This window comes from Bombina bombina, chromosome 4 (assembly GCF_027579735.1).
Source record: "Bombina bombina isolate aBomBom1 chromosome 4, aBomBom1.pri, whole genome shotgun sequence".
NCBI lineage: Eukaryota > Metazoa > Chordata > Amphibia > Anura > Bombinatoridae > Bombina > Bombina bombina.
Window position 1 is genome coordinate 847,573,193 of NC_069502.1, and position 24,897 is coordinate 847,598,089.

The following is a 24,897-nucleotide window of genomic DNA, read 5'->3' on the forward strand; positions in this document are numbered from 1 at the left end:
TAGCATTTCACAAACACTAGGATTGACCATCACTTTAAATATGAATATTGTAAAATATGTTTTATCATGTTTTCCTCTGCTTAATGGCAAAGGGCTCTAATGCACTTATATATACATGTCTATTTATGTGTACACACACATATATATATATATATATACATACTGTATTTATATGTTTATATGTGCATATATGTCTGTCAATACATATATAAACATATAAATTCATTAATATATATGTACACACACATATATATATATATATATATATCAGTCCAAAGAGCTCTGCACACACTTAACAGGTTAGTGACCACCCGGGGTGCATTTAAAGAGTAAACATATATCCAAGAAACAGGAAGCACTCGCCGGGGCTTAAATATAAAGTGATTTTATTCACCCAATACGGTAATGTTTCGGAGATGTTGTTACCTCCTTCCTCAGACCTAATTTACAATGTAAAAAATAAACAGTTTAAATAACTTAATCCCTTCACCATCACCAGCGAGTGAACCGGAAGCTCCATGCCGTCTCCACCGCACCACTGTGCAGGTCCGGCGGTTGCCATGGCAACTGGAACTCACGTGCCTAGTAAACAAATATGGTGCAGCAATTAGAATGACAGAAAAATTATCAAGCATATACATATTGATTTAGGCAGCACACTGTACATCTTATAAGTCATACTTGCAACGCATGTGGAACCAAAATATCCAGCTATACGGGCTAAAATAAAGACAAACAGTTAATCTAGCATATTTACATAGCTCATATTTACAGTATATCTAAGAGAACTAACCCCCCCTAGTTACTTCACTTGATGTCAATATCAATATGTCTAACCTAGAGGGTGATAAAGGAAATAGCCTATTTCCTAAAGGAGTATGCCCATATTAAAGAATCCTAAAGAAGACAATGCCAATCTAAGTAGGCATTGAGACCTCTAGGAGTCAGGGTATTTAGAGTGTAAATCCACTTCGCCTCCTTCTGTAAAAGCAATTTAGCTCCATCACCTCCCCTATTTAACCGAGGCACATGGTCAATAATAACATTCGTGATGATCTTATTAGAGTGGATCCTGTTGAGAGCTACAAAAATACCACTTGGCTCAATCAACCAAAGTTGGGCTGTTTCAGATGTCTTGGATGTACTACCTGTAATGGCTTGAGTAATACCAAGACATTTATGCATCCGTTTAACAGAAAGTATACCAACACACACAGAGTAACGTGTACCACCGAATACATAGAATATTTATTGCATTGCCCATGTGGGTTATACTATGTGAGGAAGACTGTAAATGATCTCCGCACCTGAATGGCCAACCATAGAGCGGCTATTAGGCTGGCAATCCAAAAAAAGGAGTCAGAAGAACCTGTTGCTAGACATTTTGCCATGGCTGGCCATACGGTTGCGAATCTTCGCTATGTTATTATTGAACACGTGCCTCGGTTAAATAGGGGAGGTAATAGAGCTAAATTGCTTTTACAGAAGGAGGAAAAGTGGATTTACACTCTAAATACCCTGACTCCTAGAGGTCTCAATGCCTATCTAGATTGGCATTGTTTTCTTTAGAATTCTTTAATATGGGCATACTCCTTTAAGAAAAAGGCTATTTCCATTATCACCCTCTAGGTTAGACATATTGATATTGACATCAAGTGTAGTAACTAGGGGGTTAGTTCTCTCAGATATACTGTAAATATGAGCTATGTAAATATGCTAGATTAATTGTTTGTCTATATTTTAGCCCGTATAGCTGGATATTTTTTGAATAATAAGATTACAATGTGCTGCCTAAATCAATATGTATATGCTTGATAATATTTCTGTTATTCTAACTGCTGCACCATATTTGTTTACTAGGCAGGCGAGTTCCGGTTGCCATGGCAACTGCCGGACCAACGCTGTGGAGATTCCAGTTCACTCGCTGGTGATGGTGAAGGGGTAAGTTATTTAAACTGTTTATTTTTTACATTGAAAATTAGGTTTGAGGACGGAGATAACATCTCCGAAACGTTATCGTATTGGTTGAATAAAATCACTTTATATTTAAGCCCCGGCGAGTGCTTTCAGTTTCTAGGAGATATATAACTATATATATATATATATACAGGGAGTGCAGAATTATTAGGCAAATTAGTATTTTGACCACATCATCCTCTTTATGCATGTTGTCTTACTCCAAGCTGTATAGGCTCGAAAGCTTACTACCAATTAAGCATATTAGGTGATGTGCATCTCTGTAATGAGAAGGGGTGTGGTCTAATGACATCAACACCCTATATCAGGTGTGCATAATTATTAGGCAACTTCCTTTGCTTTGGCAAAATGGGTCAAAAGAAGGACTTGACAGGCTCAGAAAAGTCAAAAATAGTGAGATATCTTGCAGAGGGATGCTGCACTCTTAAAATTGCAAAGCTTCTGAAGCGTGATCATCGAACAATCAAGCGTTTCATTCAAAATAGTCAACAGGGTCGCAAGAAGCGTGTGGAAAAACCAAGGCGCAAAATAACTGCCCATGAACTGAGAAAAGTCAAGCGTGCAGCTGCCAAGATGCCACTTGCCACCAGTTTGGCCATATTTCAGAGCTGCAACATCACTGGAGTGCCCAAAAGCACAAGGTGTGCAATACTCAGAGACGTGGCCAAGGTAAGAAAGGCTGAAAGACGACCACCACTGAACAAGACACACAAGCTGAAACGTCAAGACTGGGCCAAGAAATATCTCAAGACTGATTTTTCTAAGGTTTTATGGACTGATGAAATGAGAGTGAGTCTTGATGGGCCAGATGGATGGGCCCGTGGCTGGATTGGTAAAGGGCAGAGAGCTCCAGTCCGACTCAGACGCCAGCAAGGTGGAGGTGGAGTACTGGTTTGGGCTGGTATCATCAAAGATGAGCTTGTGGGGCCTTTTCAGGTTGAGGATGGAGTCAAGCTCAAGTCCCAGTCCTACTGCCAGTTTCTGGAAGACACCTTCTTCAAGCAGTGGTACAGGAAGAAGTCTGCATCCTTCAAGAAAAACATGATTTTCATGCAGGACAATGCTCCATCACACGCGTCCAAGTACTCCACAGCGTGGCTGGCAAGAAAGGGTATAAAAGAAGAAAATCTAATGACATGGCCTCCTTGTTCACCTGATCTGAACCCCATTGAGAACCTGTGGTCCATCATCAAATGTGAGATTTACAAGGAGGGAAAACAGTACACCTCTCTGAACAGTGTCTGGGAGGCTGTGGTTGCTGCTGCACGCAATGTTGATGGTGAACAGATCAAAACACTGACAGAATCCATGGATGGCAGGCTTTTGAGTGTCCTTGCAAAGAAAGGTGGCTATATTGGTCACTGATTTGTTTTTGTTTTGTTTTTGAATGTCAGAAATGTATATTTGTGAATGTTGAGATGTTATATTGGTTTCACTGGTAAAAATAAATAATTGAAATGGGTATATATTTGTTTTTTGTTAAGCTGCCTAATAATTATGCACAGTAATAGTCACCTGCACACACAGATATCCCCCTAAAATAGCTATAACTAAAAACAAACTAAAAACTACTTCCAAAACTATTCAGCTTTGATATTAATGAGTTTTTTGGGTTCATTGAGAACATGGTTGTTGTTCAATAATAAAATTAATCCTCAAAAATACAACTTGCATAATAATTCTGCACTCCCTGTATATATATATACACAAATACATTTTTAGCAATGTATGTGTATGTATGTAAATGTAAAATCCCATCATCTACTTTTTTTTTCTAACACCCGCGATCTCATATCTTGTAGCCGTTATAACTTTTGTGTGCAATATATTTTTAAAATATTTTTTATTAGACAGTGTTAATATGAGTGTAACTGTACTTTGAAATGTATTTTTGAAGTGTTTTGTGAATCTTTTTTGTTGCGAAAAACTGTTAACTACAGCTCTGAGATCGCGGTAAGGATTGTTGCGTAAAAGGGGATTGTATGCGCGCAATCGCTATTTTCCAAGACTTTTAATATCAGCGCAATGAATATTGTTTGCGTAAAAGACGATATTGCACGTGGAAAAGACATACAGCGCAACTTGTAATCTAGCCCATTGTGTTTACTGTTCCTTTAAGGTCTCTGGGTTGTGATTCTCTATATTCCAGTATAAAAGTATAACATGAACTAAACAAGGGTTAAACTCATTGTGTTATCTGCGCTTATAAACCAGACAGTAAACTACAAGGGAGATCAGTAAGTAACTGTGTGCACAGCCCCGGCAGATTCTCACGTATTACTACTCACCGGCAGGGAGGGACCAATGTATTTCAGTCTGATGACTATTCATGTCATCTGTCTCATCCTCTTCCTTCACATTTAATAGCCCAGTGCCCGGGTTTTCCTCTAGACGCCCTGTAATTACAGCAGGAAGTTACCTTATAGTACACGGTACAGGGTGTAACAAACTTATATAACAGAAATTAACGGCTAGATTTAGAGTTTTGCGTTAGCCGTCCAAACCAGCGTTAAGGGGTCCTAACGCTGGTTTTGGCCGCCCTCTGGTATTTAGAGTCAGTCAGGAAAGGGTCTAACGCTCACTTTCCAGCCGCGACTTTTCCATACCGCAGATCCCCTTACACCAATTGCGTATCCTATCTTTTCAATGGGATCTTTCTAACGCCGGTATTTAGAGTCTTAGCTGAAGTGAGCGTTAGAACTCTAATGACAAAACTCCAGCCGCAGAAAAAAGTCAGGAGTTAAGAGCTTTATGGGCTAACGCCGGTTCATAAAGCTCTTAACTACTGTGCTCTAAAGTACACTAACACCCATAAACTACCTATGCACCCCTAAACCGAGGTCCCCCACATCGCCGCCACTATAATTAAAATTTGTAACCTCTAATCTGCCGACCGCACACCGCCGCCACCTACATTATCCCTATGTACCCCTAATCTGCTGCCCCTAACATCGCCGACACCTACATAATATTTATTAACCCCTAATCTGCCCCCCCCAAACGTCGCCGCTGCCTAACTACACTTATTAACCCCTAATCTGCCGACCGGACCTGGCCGCTACTCTAATAAATGTATTAACCCCTAAAGCTAAGTCTAACCCTAACCCTAACACCCCCCTAAGTTAAATATAATTTAAATCTAACGAAATAAAATAAATCTTATTAAATACTTACCTGTAAAAGAAACCCTAATATAGCTACAATATAACGAATAATTATTTTGTAGCTATTTTAGGATTTATATTTATTTTACAGGCAACTTTGTATTTATTTTAACCAGGTACAATAGCTATTAAATAGTTATTTACTATTTAATAGCTACCTAGTTAAAATAATTACAAAATTACCTGCAAAATAAATCCTAACCTAAGTTACAATTAAACCTAACACTACACTATCAATAAATTAATTAACTAAACTACCTACAATTATCTACAATTAAATCAACTAAACTAAATTACAAAAAATAAAAAAAGATTACAAGAATTTTAAACTAATTACACCTACTCTAAGCCCCCTAAAAAAAGGGCCTTTTGCGGGGGCATGCCCCAAAAGTCATCAGCTCTTTTGCATTTAAAAAAAACATACAATACCCCCCCCCCAACATTACAACCCACCACCCACATACCCCTAATCTAACCCAACCCCCCCTTAAAAAAACCTAACACTAAGCCCCTGAAGATCTTCCTACCTTATCTTCACCACGCCGGGTATCACCGATCCGTCCAGAAGAGGCTCCGAAGTCTTCATCCTATCCGGCAAGAGGATCAAGAGGTCCAGAAGAGGCTCCGAAGTCTTCATCCTATCCGGCAAGAAGAGGTCCAGAAGAGGCTCCGAAGTCTTCATCCTATCCGGCAAGAATAGGACATCCGAACCGGTAGACATCTTCATCCAGGCGGCGTCTTCCATCTTCATCCATCCGACGAGGAGCGGCTCCATCTTCAAGACCTCCGGCGCGGAACATCCTCTTCTCCCGACGACTAGACGATGAATGAAGGTTCCTTTAAGTGACGTCATCCAAGATGGCGTCCCTCAAATTCCGATAGGCTGATAGGATTCTATCAGCCAATCGAAATTAAGGTAGGAAAAATCTGATTGGCTGATTGAATCAGCCAATCAGATTCAAGTTCAATCCGATTGGCTGATCCAATCAGCCAATCAGATTGAGCTTGCATTCTATTGGCTGATCGGAACAGCCAATAGAATACGAGCTCAATCTGATTGGCTGATTGGATCAGCCAATCCGATTGAACTTGAATCTGATTGGCTGATTCAATCAGCCAATCAGATTTTTCCTACCTTAATTCTGATTGGCTGATAGAATCCTATCAGCCAATCGGAATTCGAGGGACGCCATCTTGGATGACGTCACTTAAAGGAACCTTCATTCGTCGTCTAGTCGTCGAGAGAAGAGGATGTTCAGCGCCGGAGGTCTTGAAGATGGAGCCACTCCTCGTCGGATGAAGATAGAAGACGCCGCCTGGATGAAGATGTCTACCGGTCCGGATGTCCTCTTCTTGCTGGATAGGATGAAGACTTCGGAGCCTCTTCTGGATCTCTTCTTGCCGGATAGGATGAAGACTTCGGAGCCTCTTCTGGACGGATCGGTGATACCGGGCATGGTGAAGATATGGTAGGAAGATCTTCATGGGCTTAGTGTTAGGTTTTTTTAAGGGGGGTTTGGGTTAGATTAGGGGTATGTGGGTGGTGGGTTGTAATGTTGGGGGGGGGTATTTTTTTTTTTTTTTTTAATGCAAAAGAGCTGATGACTTTGGGGCATGCCCCGCAAAAGGCCCTTTTAAGGGCTGGTAAGGTAAAAGAGCTTTGAACTTTTTTTTTAGAATAGGGTAGGGCATTTTTTATTTTGGGGGGCTTTGTTATTTTTTTCGGGGGCTTAAAATTCTTGTAATCTTTTTTTATTTTTTGTAATTTAGTGTTTGTTTGTTTTGTAATTTAGTTGATTTAATTGTAGATAATTGTAGGTAGTTTAGTTAATTAATTTATTGATAGTGTAGTGTTAGGTTTAATTGTAACTTAGGTTAGGATTTATTTTACAGGTAATTTTGTAATTATTTTAACTAGGTAGCTATTAAATAGTAAATGACTATTTAATAGCTATTGTACCTAGTTAAAATAAATACAAAGTTGCCTGTAAAATAAATATAAATCCTAAAATAGCTACAATGTAATTATTATTTATAGTGTAGCTATATTAGGGTTTATTTTACAGGTAAGTATTTAGCTTTAAATAGGATTAATTTATTTAATAAGATTTATTTTATTTCGTTAGATTTAAATTATATTTAAACTAAGGGGGTGTTAGGGTTAGACTTAGCTTTAGGGGTTAATACATTTATTAGAGTAGCGGCAAGGTCTGGTCGGCAGATTAGGGGTTAATAAGTGTAGATAAGGTAGCGGCAACGTTGGGGGCGGCAGATTAGGGGTTAATAAATATAATATAGGGGTCGGCGATGTTAGGGGCAGCAGATTAGGGGTACATAGCTATAATGTAGGTTGCGGCGGTGTCCGGAGCGGCAGATTAGGGGTTAATAGTGTAATGCAGGGGTCAGCGATAGCGGGGGCGTCAGATTAGGGGTTAATAAGTGTAAGGTTAGGGGTGTTTAGACTTGGGGTACATGTTAGGGTGTTAGGTGCAGACTTAGAGAGTGTTTCCCCATAGGAAACAATGGGGCTGCGTTAGGAGCTGAACGCTGCTTTTTAGCAGGTGTTAGGTTTTTTTCAGCTCAAACTGCCCCATTGTTTCCTATGGGGGAATCGTGCACGAGCACGTTTTTTTAAGCTGGCCGCGTCCGTAAGCAACGCTGGTATTTAGAGTTGAAGTGGGGGTAAATTATGCTCTACGCTCCCTTTTTGGAGCCTAACGCAGCCCTTCAGAGAACTCTAAATACCAGCGTTGTTTAAAAGGTGCGGGGGAAAAAAACACGCGTAGCTAACGCACCCCTTCTAGCGCAAAACTCTAAATCTAGCCGTAAATGTAGCTTAAAGTGAATGTAAAATTTCATGAATTAGTGCCCGTTTTTTAAAAATACTATTAATAAAAACAGGTGCACTTTCATTTATGAAAGTTTACATTGCAGTGTATTTTTAAAAATACCTTTCTCTTGAGCAAAGCCGGAACGCCGATTCCCCGCCCGCAGTTCCTCTGTACTTACGTCACCAATGACGAAATCGGCTTCCTCCAATCATGGCTCCCCTCCCCAGAGTGTCCATCTTGTGAGGCCACGCTGTGATTAGATGAAGCCCGTTTCGTCATTGCTGTGTAAGTACAGCAGGAGAAGCAGACGGGGGACTGGCGATCCGGCTTTGCTCAAGAGTGTCAGTATATTTATAAGAATCTTAGCAGTACTCTCCAAATAATATGTGAGTATATGGCAGGGTTATAACTGTATATATTTAACAATCTTTCTTTAAACTAAACCCACCATCAAATATGCATATACCAAGACAATGAAATTAATATAAATATCTGAATTCTTTGTTATTAGTAAATATCTATGAACACATTGATATATATATATATATATATATATATATTTGTAAGAATTAAAATATGAGTCAATATTATACGCGTTTAAAAAAAACTATTCAAATATGCTATACAGAGTTCATACAACTTTACCTTATCCACAAAAGAAATTTCACCCAGTTAAACACAATGAGACTTAAGATCTTTAACTACTAACATCCAAACAATACAATTCTAACAGTGTTTAGTAAACAATAGGACAGTCTATATACTCTAATTTAAACACTAGAAGTTATATATATATTATTTGTGCCAACAATCAAACTCTGAGTTATAACTCTATATTTGCACAGATAAAACAATTTAGCATCAAGGATATATGTTTAACAATATACAGACTGAATATAAGCTAAAATATACACTGCTCTTTAAATCTATTAAATACAAATTGACTATGTTCTTACCAATAACCTTTGTTTCAAGTTTTTAAAAATTAGAACAATTATACTTCACCAATTTGAACCAATTTGTAGCGGTCTTTAGGTCATTTCATTTGAAGAAAAGTTATTGCATATCAAGGTAAGTTTTCAGCTTCTTGCTCAGTGAAAAAGTGTTCCCAGGTATCGCAGCCAAAATCAATTCTTAGTCTCAGCAAGTCACAAAAAAAACTGTCCTCCTTTCTGCATTGACTACTCCTTTTATATAATCATTGATGACCTGTTTCGTTCACGCCCTTGTGCTTGCCCCTTCTCATTGGCTAATGCTGGGGAGAGCTCTCATTGGTGCAGTATATATTGTCGCTATGGAAACACATCCTTTAAACAGTCAAGTCTCTTAACTGCTATACTGGGTTTTGGCCCTCGGGTGGCAGCAGACGCATACAAACAGATTCACCTGAACATTTCTAACAGTAAAAGAGATTATTTCTTTAAAATATGTAATAACTGCCATAATTTCTTGCATGAATCCCTCACAATATCAATCACAGATGGGGCAGTATTATATCACCTCTCTGATCATTTTGATATGAAACATCATGTATCTAACATTTTATTATATAAAAATAAGTATATTGTTAATTTAATTTTCCCTATTAAACATATTATAATTTATTGCATTAGTAGCATTCTCTTATTAGCATTTATATTTCATTTAGCCTAACAGAAAATTTATACTTTAATATCAGATGTCAATATTTTATGGTCATATCACATAAAAGTGACTTCCATATATCCATCTCATTATATTTCAAGAGATGTTTGTTTTATATTAAAATAGAACTGTTATCTTCAGAATTTATGAGATGCAATATAGATGGCTTCAGAGTAGAAATAGGGGTCAGCGATCATCTGATAGGGATTTTAAATTCACGCCTCAGTGGGATATCCTTGGAAACAGATGTGAAATATATAGAATATACAGATGATTATCTTTGAAGTAATCTGTTTTTTTTTCTCTGGAATGGTTGTTTTAATTAAGTACACCAAATGCTCCATCGTCCTCACTTGTGTGTTCAGAATAGCCCTGCATACCAAGTTGGGGAAGAGCTGAAGATGTAAGCATGAGTGAAGTCAATTCCTCTGAATGAGTGAATCACCTGCCACTGACTAGCCAAACATAGGATCAATATATATACATATACACACACATATACACAATCTTTACTTATACCTTGACAAGAGAAAGGTAAATATTTGTAAAAAAATGCTGCGATGTAAACTTTCATGAATGAAAGTGCCCCTGTTTTTAATAGTATTTTTAAAAACCGGGAACTAATTCATGAAAATTTACATTCACTTTTAGCCGATGCTGTTTCTTTTCTCCTACTCCCTGACTTTTTTTCACCTTAAAGGGACACTAAACCCAACATTTTTTTTCATGATTCAGATAGAGAATACAACATTCCAATTTACTTAATTATCTAATTTGCTTCATTCTTTAGATAGCCTTTTGTTGAAGAAATAGCAATGCACGTGAGTGAGCCAATCACATGAGGTATCTATGTGCAGCCACCAATCAGCAGCTACTGAGCCTATCTAGATATGCTTTTCAGCAAAGATATCATGTGAATTAAGCAAATTAGACAATAGAAGTAAATTAGAAAGTTGTATAAAATCGCATGATTTTTCTATATCAGGAAATAAGAAATTTGGGTTGTATGTCCTTTTAAGGGTTAATAGGGACCAGATTTTGGGTCGAAATAAACCAGCAGCTGTAATTATTGTAGTCATTTTGTATTCATCTATCTCCTTGATCCACCTTAAAGCAACACTAAAATCAAAATTAAACTTTCATGATTCAGATAAAGTAAACAATTTTAAACAAGTTTTCAATTCACTTCCAATGTCTAAATGTGCAGTCTTTTTATATACATAGTATCTGAGGCATTAACTCCTACTAAGCATAGATAGAGGTATATGCATTTTCTGATTAGCTGATGGCTGTCACATGATACAAGGGGGAGGGAAATTTAACTAAAATTTAAAAAAAATCTACTTCCCATTTTAAAGTTAAACTAACTTATTTTTTGATTATGTAATGATCCTTTAACTAACTAACTAACTAGATAGCTAACTAACTAACTAGAGGGAAGTCCCTTGATGAATCCTCCTGAATAGTAAATGTGTTATTAAACCATGCATGTAGGTGTCTATACCAGCGTGCTGTGAGGTTTTACATGAGTGATATAAGAAAGGTTACAGAGCAAACCTAAAGGAAAAGTGTTCTACCTGTTTCCCTACAGGGAGTGCAGAATTATTAGGCAAGTTGTATTTTTGAGGATTAATTTTATTATTGAACAACAACCATGTTCTCAATGAACCCAAAAAACTAATTAATATCAAAGCTGAATAGTTTTGGAAGTAGTTTTTAGTTAAAGCTATTTAGGGGGATATCTGTGTGTGCAGGTGACTATTACTGTGCATAATTATTAGGCAACTTAACAAAAAACAAATATATACCCATTTCAATTATTTATTTTTACCAGTGAAACCAATATAACATCTCAACATTCACAAATATACATTTCTGATATTCAAAAACAAAACAAAAACAAATCAGTGACCAATATAGCCACCTTTCTTTGCAAGGAGACTCAAAAGCCTGCCATCCATGGATTCTGTCAGTGTTTTGATCTGTTCACCATCAACATTGCGTGCAGCAGCAACCACAGCCTCCCAGACACTGTTCAGAGAGGTGTACTGTTTTCCCTCCTTGTAAATCTCACATTTGATGATGGACCACAGGTTCTCAATGGGGTTCAGATCAGGTGAACAAGGAGGCCATGTCATTAGATTTTCTTCTTTTATACCCTTTCTTGCCAGCCACGCTGTGGAGTACTTGGACGCGTTTGATGGAGCATTGTCCTGCATGAAAATCATGTTTTTCTTGAAGGATGCAGACTTCTTCCTGTACCACTGCTTGAAGAAGGTGTCTTCCAGAAACTGGCAGTAGGACTGGGAGTTGAGCTTGACTCCATCCTCAACCCGAAAAGGCCCCACAAGCTCATCTTTGATGATACCAGCCCAAACCAGTACTCCACCACCACCTTGCTGGCGTCTGAGTCGGACTGGAGCTCTCTGCCCTTTACCAATCCAGCCACGGGCCCATCCATCTGGCCCATCAAGACTCACTCTCATTTCATCAGTCCATAAAACCTTAGAAAAATCAGTCTTGAGATATTTCTTGGCCCAGTCTTGACGTTTCAGCTTGTGTGTCTTGTTCAGTGGTGGTCGTCTTTCAGCCTTTCTTACCTTGGCCATGTCTCTGAGTATTGCACACCTTGTGCTTTTGGGCACTCCAGTGATGTTGCAGCTCTGAAATATGGCCAAACTGGTGGCAAGTGGCATCTTGGCAGCTGCACGCTTGACTTTTCTCAGTTCATGGGCAGTTATTTTGCGCCTTGGTTTTTCCACACGCTTCTTGCGACCCTGTTGACTATTTTGAATGAAACGCTTGATTGTTCGATGATCACGCTTCAGAAGCTTTGCAATTTTAAGAGTGCTGCATCCCTCTGCAAGATATCTCACTATTTTTGACTTTTCTGAGCCTCTCAAGTCCTTCTTTTGACCCATTTTGCCAAAGGAAAGGAAGTTGCCTAATAATTATGCACACCTGATATAGGGTGTTGATGTCATTAGACCACACCCCTTCTCATTACAGAGATGCACATCACCTAATATGCTTAATTGGTAGTAGGCTTTCGAGCCTATACAGCTTGGAGTAAGACAACATGCATAAAGAGGGTGATGTGGTCAAAATACTCATTTGCCTAATAATTCTGCACTCCCTGTATTGTATCATTGTACAGATGTAACTGTTTTGGTTTTGGATATCCACAATGCAGGTCTAAGCAGGTGATCCTAATAGAAGTGTGAGCATACAGTAAACCCGGGAGACTGAATAGCTAATAACACTGTACGATGATTGGTTGATACAAGTGCCATTCAGAAGAAGGAAAGGCCGGCCCAGAAACTATACAAAATAAGTAAAAAAGGAAGCAGAGTGCTGCGGGCACCAGAAAGGTTTATCTGACAAGAAGTAAACTAGTGAGAGGAAGTACCCTCTGGACTCCATCACAATACCAGAGCCACTGAAAAGAAAGCACATGGTATGAAAGGGAAGACACCTACAGCACTGCACGTCTTCCACCTAAGAGCAGCCTTTTTTAGTCTAGTTGTGCTTTTCACAGAGGAAAACTTTCCAGAAGTATATCAGTCTGATCCCGCACAGTAAGGCCAGTCCAGTCCCGAAATACCAGGCAATTCTCCTTTCAACAAGGAACATGACAACCCCAGATAATCATTTCGGCCTCCTGTGGGTCTAGTATTCGGGGCTGGACGGACCATACTCTGGGGTTATCATGTTGCTTATTCAGAAGAGAAGTGCCTGGTATTTTGGAGCTGGACTGACCTTACTCGGTGGAATCAGACTGATATATTTCAGGAACAATTTACTCTGTGAAAAGCACAACTAGGCTAAAAGAGGCAGCTCCTGGGTGGTAACTCGTCATAGAACAAGCCACTGAGCTGTTATTCATTCCTGGTAGAGCGCTTCTTTCTTTGTATGACTCTGTCTCTATAAACCTTATTAAACCCCTGATTTAGTGTTCCCTGTATGTGACCAAAAACACCACATACACATTATAGTAACTACACAGCTCTGTGCCTATAAACCTTATAAAACCCCTAATTTAGTGCTCCCTGTATGTGACTAACAACACCATATACACATTATAGTAACTACACAGCATTGTGCTTATAAACCTTATTAAATCCCCGAATGAGTGCTTCCTGTATGTGACCAACAACACCACATACACATTATAGTAACTACACAGCTCTGTGCCTATAAACTTTATTAAGGCCCTGATTGAGTGCTCCCTGTATGTGGCCAACCAAACCCACATACACATTATAGTAACTACACAGCTCTGTGCCTCTAAACCTTATTAAACCCTTATTTAGTGCTCCCTGTATGTGACTCAGAACACCACATACACATTATAGTAACTACACAGCTCTGTGCCTATAAACCTCATTAAACCCCTGATTTAGTGTTCCCTGTATGTGACCAATAACACCACATACACATTATAGTATCTATACAGCTCTGTGCCTATAAACCTTATTAAACCCCTGATTTCCATCTAAAGGGGAGGAGAGTCCACAGCTTTATTCATTACTTTTGGGAATTAAGAACCTGGCCACCAAGAGGAGGCAAAGACACCCCAGCCAAAGGCTTAAATACCTCCCCCACTTCCCTCATCCCCCAGTCATCCTTTGCTTTTCGTCACAGGAGGTGGCAGAGAGGTGCCGCAGATTCGGAGGTCTCTTATGGAGGTTATTACTCTTCGCAATGGGACGGGAGTTTTAAGTAGTCCTGTCAGCCTCTCAGTGAGAACCTGGGTGAAAGTTAGAGTCCGGAGATGCAGGGAGAGTCTTTCTGCGAAACCATCCCGACTCATGTTAACAGCTCCTCCAGCAATCAGCGTTGACGAGTTTCACTGCCTGCTTTCTACTCTCAAGTCCATGTCAGGAGCGAGGCTACTACCTGTCACACTTAATGGGCCATGTTTCTGTTCCACGGCATAGATTCTGGTAAGATATTTTCATTTTTTATTACATAATTATAACACAGAAGACAGGGTCACAGTGTGGCGCCTTTATCTTTATAGAATCAAGGGATCATATTCCTGGCAAGGAGATTATTGAACAGGGCGGTTTATACATAATATTGTTTATTGTGCCTTTGCTGTGTTATGTGTGAGATGAGGCTCTGGCAATGTGTGGAACTGTCAGGTTCTCTTCCAGGAGTTTTGTGCGGCCGTTTTTGGCACATTTTCTCCTTAATGCTGGGGGCGGTCCTGCGAGGCATTCCATGTGACCGGGTGGGGCTTCTCCCCGAAGCGGTTTCTGAAGTCCGGGTCATAGGAGGTGGTGAGTGCCCCGGCCATTGGAGGTTATAAAGGTGTCTGTTATTAATCTATCTAGTCCTTAATAAAAGCACAAGCAATGGAGGATTCTGACGTGTTAGAGGGTACTCCATCTTTAACAAAGTCTCATACCTGTGTTTATTGTGAGGTTCAGGTAGACAAGTCTGCTCAACCATGTTCCACATGCCTTGATAGAGTTGCGACATCTAAAAGTAAAAGGATGTCTAGTACTAATGAGCCGTCCACCTCTAAAGGGTTCTCCGTCCGTGAGGTGCGTTCCCTGCATTCATTTCCTATTGCACATACAGCGCCCCAGGGTCCAACCATTACTCCTACAGGAGAGATTTGTTGGTCGACAGATTTTGTGGATCAACGGTATTGAAAGTGATCCATGCCTTACCACGGTCTGCTAAGCGAAAGCGTAGGGCCTTTCAGGGCGGCCCGGCCCAGGGGTTGTCTGCACCTATGGAAACTTCTGAGGTGTTATATAATGATGAGGCCCACTCTAGGTCAGAGTCCGTGTCATCTAAACCTCTGGCTGCGGAGGAGCCTGGCTTTAGGTTTAAATAGAGAATTTGCGCTTTTTGCTGAAGCAAGTGCTTGCTAATCTGGAGGTTCCGGAACCGAAGCTTCTGGAAGAGCCTTCCATTCCTAAGATGGATAAGGTGTATGAGGACAGGGTGGTGCCCCAGACCTTCCCGGTTCCTGTTAAGATGGCAAACATTATTAAGAATGAATGGGAGCGATTAGGTTCTTCCTTTTCCCCTTCTTCTTCTTTTAAAAAAGACTGTTCCCCGTTCCGGACTCTCAGCTTGAGCTGTGGGGGACTATCCCTAAGGTGGATGGTGCTATCTCCATGCTGGCAAAGCGGACAATTATTCCCCTCGAGGATAGTTCATTGTTTAAAGAGCCCATGGATAAAAAGTTGGAAAACATGTTACGGAAGATGTTTCAGCACACAGGGTTTGTTTTTCAGCCGGCAGCTGCCGTAGCCACAGTTGCCGAAGCTGCGACATATTGGTGTGAATCCCTGTGTGAAATGGTCGAGGGGGAGACCTCTATCAACGAGATACAGGATAAGATTAAGGCGCTGAAGGTAGACAATTGTTTCATCTGTGACGCCAATATGCAGATTATTCGCCTGAACGCTAAGGTGTCAGGATTTTCTGTTTTAGCCCGCAGAGCTTTGTGGCTAAAGTCCTGGTCAGCGGACAAGACCTCTAAGTCGAGGCTGTTGTTCCCGCCTTTTCAAGGAAAGATCCTGTTCAGTCCAGGACTGGATTCGATCATATCGACGGTTACGGGTGGCAAGGGAGCCTTCCTGCAGCAAGATAAGAAAGTTAAACCTAAGGGATCTACTTTTCGTCCCTTTCGTGTGGACAAGGCCCAGCGACAGCAGCCCTCCGCGAAAGCGGAACAGTCCAAGGGAACTGGGAAACCTGCTCAGTCTTGGAACAAGTCCAAGCAGAACAAGAAGCCTGCCAAGACAAAGTCGGCATGAAGGGGCGGCCCCTGACAGGTCTCCGGACCGAGTAGGGGGCAGATTGTCTCTATTCTCCGAAGCCTGGTTGCAGGATGTTCAGCACCCTTGGGATCTAGAGGTTGTCGCCCATGGTTACAGGATAGGGTTCAGGTCCCTTCCGCTCAGGGGCAGATTCCTCTTGTCAAACCTCTCTTCAAGGCTGGAAAAGAAAGAGGCTTTTCTAGAATGTGTGAGGGATCTCTCCTCTCTAGGCGTTATTGTACCAGTACCCCAAGGAGAACAGGGTCTAGGGTACTATTCAAATCTGTTTGTGGTTCCAAAGAAGGAGGGCACGTTCCACCCTATTCTGGACCTAAAGTGTTAAATAAATTTCTGGCTGTTCCATCGTTCAAAATGGAAACGATCAGATCTATAATGCCCCTAGTTAAAGAGGGACAGTTCATGACAACAATAGACTTGAAGGATGCCTACCTCCATGTTCCAATTCACAGGGACCACTTCAAGTTCCTAAGATTTGCATTTCTGGACCAACACTTTCAGTTTGTGGCCCTTCCTTTTGGCCTGGCGACGGCCCCGAGAGTCTTCACAAAGGATCTGAGGGCGCTTCTTGCAGTGGCCAGATCCAGGGGCGTTGTGGTGGGGCCCTACCTGGACAACATCCTTGTTCAGGCGCTGCTATTCAGTCTCGCAGAGGACCATTCGAGGACTCTGCTTCTTTTGCTCCAATCTCACGGTTGGAAGATCAACTCAGGAAAGAGTTCCCTGGTCCCCAGCAACAGGGTGGAGTTCCTGGGCACAAAAATAGACTTCATATCCATGAAGATATTTCTCACAGCTCAGCAATGCAGGAAGATTGCGTCCTCCTGTTTTGCCCTTCAGGCCTCCGCAAGCCCTTCAGTGGCCCAGTGTATGGAGGTGATCGGGCTCATGGTCTCCAGCATAGACGTGATACCATTCGCCAGGTTCCACCTCAGACCTCTTCAATTGTGCATGTTGAGTCAGTGGAACGGTGATCATTCAGATCACGGACGCAAGTCTGGCGGGATGGGGAGCTGTTTGGGGTGCCAGGATGGCACAAGTACAATGGTCTCGGGAGGAGTCTCTCCTTTCCGATAAATATCCGGGAACTTCGAGCAATCTACAGTGCTCTGAAGGCATGGCCCCCTCTGGGGTTGTTCGACTTTATAAGGTTCCAGACAGACAACATTACCTCGGTGGCTTAAATCAAGGAGCTCCGTAGCAATGAGGGAGGTGTCTCGGATTCTGGAGTGGGTGGAGTCCCACAGCTGCTTGCTCTCAGCGATTCACATTCCAGGTGTGGACAACTGGGAAGCGGACTTTCTCAGCAGGCAAACCTTCCATCCAGGGGAATGGTCTCTTCACCCCAAGGTGTTTTCGGAGATTTGTCTCAGATGGGGGGATACCGGAGATAGATCTCATGGCGTCCAGACTCAATTGCAAACTACCCCGATACGGGTCGAGAACCCCCAAGCAGAGCTGATAGATGCACTGGCGGTGCCTTGGGGCTTCAGCCTAGTTTACATATTTCCACTGTTACTACTTCTACCTTGTATAGTGGCACATATAAAGCAGGAGAGAGCGTCAACCATTTTGATTGCTCCTTCGTGGCTGCGGAGGACATGGTTTGCGGATCTGGTGGGGATGTCATCCTCTCCACCGTGGAGGTTACCCTGTCGCAGGGATCTCTTGGAACAGGGCCCCTTTCAACATCAAAATCTGGATTCTCTGCGGCTGACTGCATGGAGATTGAACGCTTAGTCTTAGTCAAGAGAGGTTTCTCTGAAAGTGTGACTGATACTTTAGTTTAGGCAAGGAAGCCAGTCATTCGTCGCATCTACCATAAGGTGTGGAGGACGTACTTGTCCTGGTGTGAGAGATATGGATATCCTTGGCACAAGGTGAAGGTATCCAGGATTCTGTATTTTCTCCAAGATGGTTTGGAAAAGGAACTTGCCGCTAGTTCCTTAAAGGGACAGATTTCGGCTTTATCAAGCATAGGAGACTCGGTGAGCTCGCTGACATTCAATCTTTTGTTCAGGCTCTGTCTAGAATCAGGCCTGTCTTTAGGCAGTCTGCTCCACCATGGAGCTTAAACTTGGTCCTTAAGGTTCTGCAGAAGGTTCCGTTTGAGCCTATGCATTCTTTTGACATGAAGATTCTGTCCTGGAAGGTTCTCTTCCTGTTGGCTATTGCATCGGCACACAGAGTATCTGAACTGGCTGCCTTGCAACATGAGCCTCCTTATTTGGTTTTTCATGCGGATAAAGCTGTTCTTCGCACGAGCTTGGGGTTTCTTTCCAAGGTGGTGTCTAACCGTAATATCAATCAGGAAATAGTCGTTCCTTCTTTGTGTCCTAGCCCTTCTTCTTCTAAGGAGAGGTTACTTCATAATCTGGATGTGGTTCGTGCCTTAAAGTGCTATCTTCAGGCTACGAAGGATTTCAGACAATCCTTATCTCTTTTTGTGGTGTATTCAGGAAAGCGCAGGGGGCAAAGGGCTTCTGCTACTTCTTTGTCTTTTTGGCTGAAGAGCTTGATCCATCTGGCCTATAAGACAGCGGGACATAAGCCTCCTCAGAGGATCATGGCTCATTCCACTAGAGCGGTGGCTTCATCTTGGGCCTTCAAGAATGAAGCCTCTATGGAGCAGATTTGTAAGGCGGCTACTTGGTCCTCCTTACATACTTTTACAAATGTTTATAAATTTGATGTTTTTGCTTCTGCGGAAGCTGTTTTTGGGAGAAAGGTTCTACAGGCTGTGGTGCCCTCAGATTAAGGGTCCGCCTTTTTACCCTCCCGGTTTCATTCAGTGTCCTCTAAAGCTTGGGTATATGTTTCCCAAAAGTAATGAATAAAGACATGGACTCTCCTCCCCTTTAGATGGAAAACATAAATTATGCTTACCTGATAATTTCATTTCCATTGTGGGGGGGGGGGGGGGTAGAGTCCACTGTCAAAATGCCCTGAGAGAAGAGGTGGCCTTCAAACGGTTAGAAATTAGCATATGAACCTCCTAGGTTTAGCTTTCAACTAAGAATACCAAGAGAACAAAGCAAAATTGGTGATAAAAGTAAATTGGAAAATTGTTTAAAATTACATTCTCTATCTGAATCATGAAAGTTTATTTTGGACTAGACTGCCCCTTTAATTAAACGGATATAGAAGTCAGTAGTATGTTAGTGCTAAACAGTCCAAGCACACTAGTGCATGACATAATAAAATGCAAAGAGACTTAAAAAAGATGTATCAAGCAACCTCCTTTATCTATTTTTTTTTAAAGATAAAATTGGCACCATGAGCAAGTGCTGATTGGTAGGTACACTGTTTTCACTGCAAACAAACAGTTACCTACCAATCAGCAATTATTTAAGCAAAGGGACTGATACCGAGTGTGAGGACTTGTTGACAATCTCATCATTAACAACAAGACTATAGCAGGTTTTTAAACTCTGCTTAGCAGAAACTTCTGTACATCACCAGTATACTACTAACCCTTATATCCCTTTAAGGTGATCAAATCATAGTGGTTTCTGGTTTGTTACTGTAAATATTAGCCCATTCTGATGACAAAACTAGGTGACATGAACGTGATGTCCTGCTTACCTCTGTGTGCATTAGGAAGTTCTGAGATTTGGTTCTCTGTCTTGCCAGACATTGTCTTGTTCGGCAAATTAATTTGTCAGATATTCTTATAATGTTTCTCCTTTACTGACAAACACAGTGACGTGTATTGTACGTGATCTTCATAGTAACAGGAGCCTACAGAGAGAGAGAGAGAAAGAGAGAGACAGAGAGAGGGTCTCATGTACAGTTCATTGTCATAGGGGAACGCTTTGAATTATTGATGTCCAAAAACTGTATCTGAGCATTATAAACAGACCAGGACTCAGAAATCACTCTACTTGAATAAAACTGATTAATCAGAGGAAAGTGAGTATAATAAATAAACTATTCTAAGAGTACATATATTTATGCCACAAATTACTTGTATCTTTTTATTTCTGAGACACGTGACACCTCTGTGTTGAAGCTGCTTCTAACAATTTGTACATCTTTGTATTTAAAGACCAATTTCAGTGTGTGTGTGGAGGGGGGGGGGGGGTATGTGAGTTACAAACACAAATTATATGCTGTTTTCCAGCAGACCAATCACTTTAAGAAACAAACTTTAGTACTCAAATATGAGAAAAGCAGTCATATGAAATGCAAAACGATTTTTGTGTCATTCTTCTACAACTTACATGACCGGAGTCAACAGTATGGCAATCTCATCTTTAAATAATGGCTATACCCACACCCTATATATATATATATATATATATATATATATATATATATGTCAGAAAAAAGGAATGCACTTGCCGGGTCTTATGTGAATGGTATTTAATAATACATCAAGAGGTGACGTTTCGGGGTAGTTAGCCCCGTCCTCAGACCTTTTTTCTGACATAAGTGTTAATCTTGTATGCACCCCGGGCAATCTGGCTTTTGAAAAGTGTGTGCAGGGTTCTGGCACCTATTTATTTATATATATATATATATATATACAGTATATGGAAAAAATAACTAAAGCGTTATTGTTTATTCGTCGTCAGCAGCACATCAGGCTTTATGGTTAGTTTTGCACTACTTGTCTAATTATTATGCAATATGCTGCAGATCTAAAGGCTGCAGGGGTGTCACAGACGTTGGTGCCAGTGTGTATAAAACTATAATTAAGCTTTATGTAATTAATAATGTATTTTTCATAACCATTGTCACTAATGTCTTCTACATTCCCTGTATATGTCTCCCCACATGCCTCCTCCACAGCACCTTATATATAGACACTATACATTGAACCTATAGAGATCCCTTCTGTATCACATGCACCACCCACTACTATAGCGCATCATGCAGAGATACACAGTACTATAGAGAGGGTCCATATGCCATGAATACACTCTCCCTTATATATAAACATGTAATACTCTTCCCTCAACCTCACACAGCAACCTACTCACTAACTTACATACAGGAATATAAAATCATAGAAAGTCTCCATCTGTCTGACATGCAGCCCCCTCCCCAGTACCTTATATATAGAACTGTATTATTATAGGCTCTGCCTCACACATACACCCAGAGAGATTGATTGTCTCACATACATAGCCCCTCCCCAGTACATTATTATATACAGATTTATATTATATCTCATATACACAACCCCTTCCTATTAACGTATATACAGATCTATATTATTATATAGAGGTGCCCTGGGTCTAACACTCACAGCCCCCTGCATCTTATTTACAGATGTTCCCTCTGCCTCGCATACATCGAGACCGATCCCTATTACCTTATATACAGATGTAAGTTATTGTGAGGTTCCCACTGTCACACACACGAAGCTCCCTACCCAGTACCTTATATACAGCTATATAGAGGCTCCCTCTGCCTCACAAACACACATCCAGCTCCCTCCCCAGAGCCTGCTGCTTCATACTACACACACAGGCTTCCCCGATAGTGTAGCAGCTTCTTCCTTTCCAGCAGAAGGACCTATGGTGTCACATGGCTGCCGTGACCACACGGGAATGAGTACTAAGGAAGTAACTGGGTGGGTAACTTCAATGCCTCATCCAGTGTGTACCATGTGATCGCTGCACATCTACGGAAGTGACGTAGTTCTACTTGCGACGGGTTTTGAAGATTCGACACTACACCGTCCTATAGTTACTACTGTACGCAACAAGCTGCTACGGCCTCAGCGGTTGTTTTATGTAGGTAACTTTCTAATTGGTGATGTGTCTGTGTATAACACAATGGGGAGATGTGTGTGTATCACAACGAACCTCTTTTTATTAGTGACTATCTCTGTATAAGCTACTGCAGAAGACTTCATATGAGAGGCAGAGAGAACCATAATATTAGGTGTCTGTGTCTAAGGTATTGGGGATTGGGTTAGATGTATGAAGCAGAGACTCTATAACGTGTGTGTGTGGGGAAGAGGGGTGTGTGCGAGGCACAGGGGGCCACCATATTGTATATCTGTATATAAGGTACTAACGTGTGTGTGGGGAAGAGGGGTGTGTGCGAGGCACATGGGGCCACCATATTGTATATCTGTATATAAGGTACTGGTGGGGACTGTGTGTTTGAGGCATAGGGAACCTCTATTATATGTATATCTTCGTTTAAATTACTGATGTGGGTGGTATGAGGCAGAAGGAACCTCTATAACATTATGTATCTATATAGTATTCTGGGGAGGGGGCTGTGTGTGGGGGCACAGGAGACCTCAATTTTATATATCTGTATATAAGGTACTGGAAAGGGGGCTGTGTGTGAGGCACAGGGGACCACATTGTGAGTGTATAACATATAGTTATTTTCTGTGTTCTCTTTGTTTCTGGGTAGGATGGGAACATCTCAATAATTATATATATATCTAGCTGTATAGAAGATACTGATGAGGGGTCTGTGTATGTACGAGGTAAAGGGAACTATATATATATATATATATATATATATATATATTGTAAGCACATTGAGTTTATCTTGTTTAAAATGTTTAGTTCTATGTAATGAAATAACTGTAATATATTTTCATTATTTATTATGCCCCTTTTTCGTGTCATTTGGTTCAGAAAATTAAGCAATTTCAAATTCTAAGAACTTAGGAAGCACCCTGCTGACTTCTTAAGGCTAACTCAGCTACATATATGTCCCTAATTGGACTTTATCAGATAACAATGGCACTTTATACTAACTTTATGACTAGCTAGCCTTGTTGTCTGTGGACTAAACCCCAGATTGGCTTCTTTAAATAAAGAAAATGATGGGTGGAGTTTGGCTATTGAAAAGTAACTGCTGTAAAGAAGGATTTTAATGTTAGGCTTGGCTGATATGTTATTTTATAGCAACACAATAGAAATGTCCTATAATTACAAGTTGTTTACTGTCCCTTTAAGTAAGTGCTTAACAAATCTGTTTAAAAATTAGGAGTCAGTAAGAATATTTAGTAGCCAGGCAGTTTGATTTGTATATAGATATATGGTGAATAACCCAAAAAGTTCGGCGCCAAGGGTAAAATTCTAGGAGCCAGTGGCTCCTGGGTTTGTCGAGCCCTGCTTTAAGTGATAGTAGCTCAGGCAGACAAAGTGATACAAGCCTATTCATTCCTGTGACACAGCCGATACTTGAATCCTGGGAAGTCTGTTTAAAGGGACAGTCTACAACAGAATTTTTATTGTTTAAAAAGTTAGATAATCCCTTTTATTATTCATTCCCCAGTTTTGCATAACCAACACAGTTATATTAATACACTTTTTACCTCTGTGATTACCTTGTATCTAAGCCTCTGCAGACTGCCCCATTATCTCAGTGCTTTTGACAGACATGCAGTTTAGCCAATCAGTGCAGACTCCTAAATAACTCCACAGGAGTGAGCACAATGTTTATCTATGACACACATGAACTAGTACTGTCTAACTGTGAAATATTTTCAAAATGCTCTGAGCTAGGAAGCGGTTTTTAACTGTTTAGAAATCAGTTTGAGCCTACCTAGGTTTAGCTTTTCAAAAATACCACCAAGGTAACAAAGCAAATTTGATGATACAAGTAAATTTGAAAGTTGTTAACAATTGCATGCCGTATCTGAATCATGAAAGTTTAATTTTAACTAGACTGCCCTTTAATGGAGGGAACTGCCGGGATATAAATAACGATTTTTATCAAACTCCAGGTGCCATTAAACAATGCTGGTGATGTGGAAAAATAATAAAATGCTTTTTGTTCCACATGCTATAAGCTACTGCAATATAGTAGTAAACTGTGCATGGGTACACAAGGGAATTCAAGATAATTATTACCAATTTGGGCTTATATTTTCATTCATCAATGCAAACTAAAGTTGGTTTCTAAAAGTGCTAGGTCTATTGAAAAGACAGCATATAGTTTGTGTGGGTAACTCACAGAAGAAATAAACACAATTAAGTTTATATTAAAAAACAATAAATGTAAATGGTTGGAAACGGCTTCAGCGCAAGGTTGTCAAATGGCTCAAATTAAAGGGTTAAAGGTTTGTAAATAGTAACATAAAATAAAAAAGCTATGTATTGTTAGAGAAGTTAAAGGGACGGTCTGTTCCAGAATGTTTATTGTTTAAAAAGATAGATAATCCCTTTATTACCCATTCTCCCTAAGGGTGATGTGGGAAGCTTGACGTGGACCCGTTGCTCAGTGTGCCTAGAGCTATATTACCCATTCCCCAGTTTTGCTTAAACAGCATGGTTGTATCAATACACTTTTTACCTCTGTGATTACCTTGTATCTAAGCGTCTGCAGAATGCCACCTTATTCCAGTTATTTTGACAGACATGCATTTTAGCCAATCAGTGCTTACTCCTAGGTAACTCCCCGTGCATGTGCACAATGTTATCTTTATGGCTCAAATGAAATAACGCCCACTAGCTGTGAAAAACTGTCAAAATGCCCTGAGATGAGACGGCCTTC

General features: G+C 40.6%; 2 protein-coding genes across 2 annotated transcripts in view; one reads left to right on the plus strand and one right to left on the minus strand.

The window, feature by feature from the left end:
• LOC128657974 (uncharacterized) overlaps positions 1 to 22,040 on the minus strand; it is a 285,898-nt gene extending 263,858 nt beyond the window's left edge. Inside the window, exons 1-3 of the mRNA XM_053712413.1 lie at positions 21,807 to 22,040; positions 20,005 to 20,160; positions 4,266 to 4,373 (exon numbers count right to left, since the gene is read on the minus strand). Of these exons, the coding sequence (XP_053568388.1) occupies positions 4,266 to 4,373; positions 20,005 to 20,056 (160 nt within the window). The 5' untranslated portion in view covers positions 20,057 to 20,160; positions 21,807 to 22,040. The remainder of the gene's footprint in view (positions 1 to 4,265; positions 4,374 to 20,004; positions 20,161 to 21,806) is intronic.
• A 24-nt stretch (positions 22,041 to 22,064) lies between these two features.
• The window catches only part of LOC128657270 (gastrula zinc finger protein XlCGF26.1-like), a 51,048-nt gene continuing 48,215 nt past the window's right edge, over positions 22,065 to 24,897 (plus strand). Inside the window, exon 1 of the mRNA XM_053711548.1 lies at positions 22,065 to 22,163. The gene's annotated coding sequence lies outside the window, so the exon portion shown is untranslated. The remainder of the gene's footprint in view (positions 22,164 to 24,897) is intronic.